This window comes from Monodelphis domestica, chromosome 6 (genome assembly GCF_027887165.1).
Source record: "Monodelphis domestica isolate mMonDom1 chromosome 6, mMonDom1.pri, whole genome shotgun sequence".
In the NCBI taxonomy this organism is placed as follows: domain Eukaryota; kingdom Metazoa; phylum Chordata; class Mammalia; order Didelphimorphia; family Didelphidae; genus Monodelphis; species Monodelphis domestica.
The window spans coordinates 21,282,531-21,289,343 of record NC_077232.1 but is presented as its reverse complement, the minus strand read 5'-3'; the positions used below and the strand labels follow the sequence as shown (position 1 = coordinate 21,289,343).

Sequence of the window (6,813 nt, the reverse complement as noted above, 5' to 3'; positions counted from 1 at the left end):
TGAGATTAAAAGAAGTCAGGGACTTCAGGAGGGAGAAAATCCCAGGCATGAGGAACAGGCAAAAAAGAAATTAATTCTTTAAAAGTAATATTTCTACTTTGAATGAAGGGAGTTCACATTGCATTGCATTTTGGACAGAGAAAAGTGAGATTTTACCAACTCCATCCCCCTAGGAAAAATCAAATTTGAATTTGAACTCACATCTTTGCTTCAAGTCCAGTTCTGCAGAGCTATGCATCATATCCTGTTGTATGAGGGGCTTAATTTCCTTGGATTTCCTTAAAAAATCAGGGAGCTGAATTTCATAGATTAAAATGTATGCACTATCATAATTTTAGAATGATATCCACATTGTCAACTATATTGAGGCTTCCATGTAGAAAAGCAAGAATCTATGCTACTCCCATCTTCATCTCACTTCCTTAGACCAATCAACTGTAATAGGGATGCCAGATTGGTGCAAATGAATGCAACTTAACAGGAAATATTGAGATATGATATCCGCAGGTAGAAATATGGATCTTGATTTCTGATTTAAGCACTGGAAAATGCTGGTTGAAGATGATGCCTTGAAGTACAAGGAACCAACTAAGGAAGGTGAAATGCTATCAAATCTTTTGTACTCAGACCCTTTGAAAAGGTTTGTGATGAATGTTGGAGCCCTTACTTTAGATAGAAGAAACGTGAGACCCTGAGGAGTGACTTAAGGATTTTTTTGTGTGTCATGGACTCCCTGGAAAGTCAAGAGGACTTTACAGATCCGTTGGAATGATGTTTTTATTTTTATATTACCAAAATGAAATACTGAGAATTACAAAAAAAAAAACTATTAAATTGGTATAGCATATTTTATGTATATAATGAAGACAGAGACACATAATTTCCATTTTTTAAAAGTCTGTTGGATAAGAATCCCTGGACTAAATAGTCTCTAAGATTCTTTCCATCTCTGAATTTCTGATTCTTTGACCTATATTACTTGAAGGTTGACCGTCATGAAATATAAGGTGAAAAAATGGAAATATATAAGAGCAAAAATCTTCTGCATAGGGTTCTTTTACACTAGAATTAAATTAGTTTTCTTTGACTCTATAAGATAGTTGCAATGGCAGTAAGGGGAAGCTACAATGGGAAAAAATCAAGTAGAGGGAACATGAATGGCCTCAATGAAGAACAAATAATAATAATTGTAAGTCATACTTATTGAATGTTTTGATATTTGCAAAGCACTTTACATATATGGTAAGCCTCCGAATAACCCCATTTGGGAAGTATTACAGTTGTTGTGCACTCCATTTTAAAGAGGAGGAAACTAAAGCTCAAAAAAATTACAAATTCCCTTTAGTAACAGAGTTAACAAGTGTCTAGGGGCAGCTGGGTAGCTCAGGAGATTGAGAACCAGGCCTAGAGATGGGAAGTCCTAGGTTCAAATTTGCCCTCAGCCACTTCCTAGCTGTGTGACCCTGGGCAAGTCACTTGACCTCCATTGCCTAGCCTTTACCACTCTTCTGTCTTTGAGCCAATACACAGTATTGACCCCAAGATGGAAGGTAAGGGTTTAAAAACAAAAAGAAACAAACAAAATCAAAAACAAAAACAAGTGTCTAAAGGAGGATCTCAATCTAGATCTTCCCAAATCTGAGTTTGCAATTCTCTCCATTCTGCCTTATTATCTCTCTTAAAATTATTTAAAAAAAAGACTCCAGTACATAAAAAGCCTTTGAGTTCTCAGAGTCTAGAAAAGTACCTTCATGGTTAATGTTTAAAGAAATCTTTTTTAAAAATTGAATCAAATATAATTGAATTGACTTTATAAGTGCATACTATTTCATGATTTCACAACTATTTCTTTACTACTGTCTATCTTTCTTCCTTTCTCTCACTTCTTCCTTCCATCCTTCCAGACTCCATTATTCATCACCAGAATAAATGCTTATTAGAACCCTGAACCTTGCAAGGAGAAAGAAATCATTAGGTGCACAACGATAGGACTCATTCTCTTCTAGGATTGATTATATCCCTATATCCCTCTAATCTATTTAGTGATGCTGGTATTCACAGACACATATGTATGTAAGTATGTATATATATATATATATGTACATATATATATATATATATATATATATATATAACAAGAATAAAAAGAAAAAGTAATGCATATGAAGACTGAAAATTGGAATTCAATATCAGTTTTTTATTTCATAGGCACTTTCTTTCTCTGAGCCTCTGTTTCCCTTCATATAAAAACATGAGTTTCAATAAGAAACTCTTGAATATAATTCAAATTATAGATCATATAATTCTACAGGTTTTCATTCATTTCTTTGAACCAAGTATCATAATTTAATTGGCTGATAGCCAATAAATCTTACACGTTTTATCATAAAATTTATCCTTATTTTATTGCAGTCACTTGTTTTTACCTCATTTGACAATGAGTTCAGATTATTTTAACCTCAATTCTTCAGTTCTTCAACATGAAATCACAATTTTATCAGATTGAATATTAAGTTCACCTGTGAGGAGTAGGGCATGTTTATAGATATAGACTTCGTTATAGAACATAGATGGCTCAAAGCAATACCACCTCAATTCCTAATGATAACAGCAAAGCAAAACAAAGCAACTCTTTCATATATATATTTACCAAAACTATAGCTTCACATGTTTGAAGATATTGATTAAAATAAGAGAGCAGTAGAATGAATCTGAAAATAAGGTTCTTAGATTCATGTCTTAACTCTTACAATGGAATGATTTGAAAATAATGTTCTTGAATCTCTGTATCATCAATTGCAAAATGGAAGGGGTTGGATTAGATGACATTAAAGTCATTTTTAATATGTTTTCCAGCCCTCCAATTTGTGCTATACCATCTCTGCTAATTCAGAGTCCTCCAATTCTATAGTAGTATATACATTTTTTTTTCCTTTCAGAAGAAAACACCAGGAATAAATGGCCAGTGAAAACTACACCAGAATAACTGAATTCATTTTTGTGGGTTTGAAGTATGAGCCAAAATTGCAAGTCATGTTCTTCCTTCTTCTTTTATGTTTTTATCTCATTAACATGACAGGCAATCTGGGCATAATTATTCTCATTCAGATTGATTCTCGCCTTCACACACCAATGTATTTTTTTCTCAGTCACCTGTCCTTTGTAGACATGGGCTTCTCTTCTACTGTGGCTCCAAAAATGCTGAGAGATTTCTTTGAAGAGAGAAAGACCATCTCATTCCTGGGTTGTGCCTTGCAACAGTGGTTCAGTGGGTTTTTCTTGGCTATTGAATGTTTCCTATTGGCATCCATGGCCTACGATCGCTATGTTGCAATTTGTAACCCACTACTTTATTCCATTTCTATGTCCCAGCAACACTGCAACCAACTGGTGGCTATCTCATATGCTGCAGGCTTCATAGATGCCATGATTCACACTCCTGCTGCTTTTCGTCTTCCCTTCTGTGGTCCAAATTTCATCAATCACTTCTTTTGTGACATTTTCCCCCTCCTCTCCCTCATATGTACTGATACCAGCTTGAATAAATTATTTGTCTTTGTTATTGCTGGGATAGTTGGAATCTTCAGTGGCCTGATCATCCTTGTCTCCTACATCTACATACTTATAGCTATCTTTAAGATCCAATCTATTGAAGGGAGACAGAAAGCCTTCTCCACCTGCTCTTCCCATCTCACTGCTGTCACCATCTTATATGGGACCCTCTTCTTTGTCTATGTGAGACCTAACTCAAGTTTCACCATGGATACCAATAAACTCATCTCTGTGTTTTATACTTTAGTGACTCCCATGTTGAACCCCCTCATCTATAGCCTGAGGAACAAGGAGGTCAAAGATGCTATCTACAGGACCATTGCTAAAAGAAAATTTTGCATCAGGATATGAATTCTCTAGAATGGGAAATGAAATAGTGGCTGCTGGTGGTTGTTGTTCTTTGTACTTGAAAAGGACCAAAATTATTTCTTGAATTTGAGATCAATGTACAATGTGTACTCTGCCCAATATGAGCTCACAAGCTTCTACTATGTGTAAGGTAATAGCAATGCCATATGAATATTTGAGTTGGAAATGTCACTAGATTTGTGCATGTCACATTTATTTTGAGTCTCATGTTCAAAACATAGCATTAGCAGGACAGACATCAGAAAGGTATAAAACAGAATATTACTGGGTATGAGGGAGGGGGAGGTCATCATTGACAAACAAAGGTTTCTTCGAGAACCCAGAATCTTTGATCTGGAGATCAGGGAGCCCTCAGAAGCCATGTAGTCCAACACTCACATTTACCAGTGTAGAATTTGTCTTCCAGGGAGTGTAGATACTTTTCTTGAGGTCACATAAGTACTAGGCTGTAGAGTGGAAATTCAAAGTTAGGTTCTGTAATTTTATGTTCAACATGAATTTCACTTTACTTGAGGTTTCAAGAACAAGCATTCCCCAATAAATAAAAGAAAGGAAAGACATTCTAGGCATTTGGAACTTTCTGAGCAAATAGAATGTGCAGCCAGCCAGGGATGGAGATGGCAAAGAATTGTTCTGGAGTGGAAAAGACTTAGAGGAGAGTATTATGAAATGGTGCCACAAAATGGCAAAGAGCATTGAATATCAAACTATAGAAGATTTTGTTTTAATTTAATGTAGCTTAATAAATTAAATCAAAGGACTAAGGAAGAAAACAGAAAATATTAAAAACATTTCCTCTTGTGGAAGATACTCACTTAGGTCAGTACCAAATTAACTTTGTTACTTCTACTGGATGTAACAAAGTTAATATAGACCACAATACATCATCTCATTACTTTCTGGACTAAAGTGCCCCCACTGGTCAGAAGTCTTCTATATATGTTGTCTCCCCCATTAAAATATAAGTATCTTGAGGACATGGACAGGGATTAGTTTATGTCCATAGTATGTTTGTCACATGGCAGCTTTTAAATGTTCTTCCATTCATTCATTCTTTTCCTCTCTGGACTTCAGTTTCTACAGATCTAAAAATACAGATTTAGACTAACTGATGTCCAGAATCTCTTCCAGGTCTAAATATTTCTCTCATCATCATATTTCTTTCAATCATTTATTTTTCATTTTCTTGGAGTTCTTTAAAACCCCAGAATCCTTCAACCTTCTCTCGTGTATCCTATAAGGACCAGGAGAATTTTACTTACCCTTTACTCCCCATTGCCATGTTCAACCCCTTCATTTACCAATTTCACTCAGTAACTACCTCTGCTTAAAAATTCACTTAATTGTATCCAGATCCTTGTTGCTGTCATCTATGACAAGTTCTAGAGCTCCTACTTACTTATGAAACCAATGGTGGTTTCATGGACAGCAAGATTGAAATTGTATGGCAGTAGAGATAGACCATCAAAATCATGAGAAAGGAGGAAATATAGCAACACAACATCGCAGTTTATCCTTGTGAAAGTTTCTGGGAACCAACTGATGAAGGAGAGATTAAAAATGTTACATCTATAAAGGCAATACTTTGGAGGGAGGTTATTTTTATTTGGTTTTGTTTTGTTTTTACTAAAAGAGAAGCAATGAAAGAGAAATTGTTTGAACCTTATTCTTAAAGACAGAGATAGTGTGGGGAACCAGAAATTCTGAGAAAATTAGTTTATTAAAGTACTTTGAAAATAGTCCTAAAGAAAGAGTACATAGAAAAAAATGATGAAGAAATAAGAGACAAAGAAGACATATAGAAGGAAAAAATCTGAATTTTCTCTCATAATGAACACCTGGTATACAAACTATATTGGATAGCCTACTGATTTATTTGGTATTTGGCAATGTACTACAAGAACGTAAATGTATTATATGTACACATGTTTATACATAATGTCTACACAAATATATATATTTTTAATCTTCAGGTATCTGATTAATTGTAATTTACTGTTTGTGAAAGCATTGTGGAGAATTTATAGACATAACAGTATGAGGTCAATAATAGAGAATACATTGTTCATCTTTCAAAATATATATAAATCTATCTTGCAAGATTGAACCATACTTTTCCATTTTATTTTTTTGATTTCGTGTGATTTCTTCTATAAGATGGCTAATATGGAAATAAATTTTTATTATTATCCATAATTATACAGTTTTATAATTATGTAAATTCATAATTTATATCATATGGCTTGCCTTCTCTAGAAGTTAGGGGAACAGAAGAGAAGGAGATAATTTGGAAGTAAATTTTCAAAACAATAATTTGAAAAAAGTTAAATAAATTTGGAAATATTTGAAGGTATAAAATATATTTTTAAATTCATATCTATAATGCTAATAAATATTTGTTTAATTAAATTGATAAAGCTCTCCATCAGTATAAGATAGTCATTGCTGTGTAGTGCAAAATGAAAGCTTTAGAGTCTGAGAATCTAGATTAATATCTTACATCTTCTCCTAATGAATTATCTGATCTTGGGCAAGTCACGTAATCTCTCTACATTTAATTTTCTATTTTTCAGAGGGAAAGAGTTGGAAAAGATCTTCATGGTCATTTCCATCTATCAATTTGATTATCCAGTGAGACTATTCTGTAAGAGTATAATGGAATTTCAGAATTGGAAACAACCCAGACCTTTGGAAACAACACAGGCCATATTACATCTGTGCAATAATCTCAACAATATCTACAATATGTGCTCATCTACCCTACACTTGAAGAGTCTGGTGATCTGGTGAAAGGGAACCCACTTCCTCCTGAGGCAACTCATTTGACTTTGAATCCTTTCTAAGATTTGGGAGTTTTTTCTTAAAAATACATCAAAATTTTCTTCCTTGCAA

The 6,813-nt window shown here is 34.0% G+C and overlaps 1 protein-coding gene across 1 annotated transcript; it reads left to right on the top strand.

Annotated features, from left to right (window-relative positions):
- Nucleotides 1-2,958: 2,958 nt before the first annotated feature.
- On the top strand, nucleotides 2,959-3,903 carry LOC100024824 (olfactory receptor 1009). Its single transcript, XM_001375927.3, has one exon. It carries the CDS (start codon nucleotides 2,959-2,961, stop codon nucleotides 3,901-3,903), a length of 945 nt encoding a protein of 314 aa, XP_001375964.3.
- The last annotated feature ends 2,910 nt before the right edge of the window (nucleotides 3,904-6,813 follow it).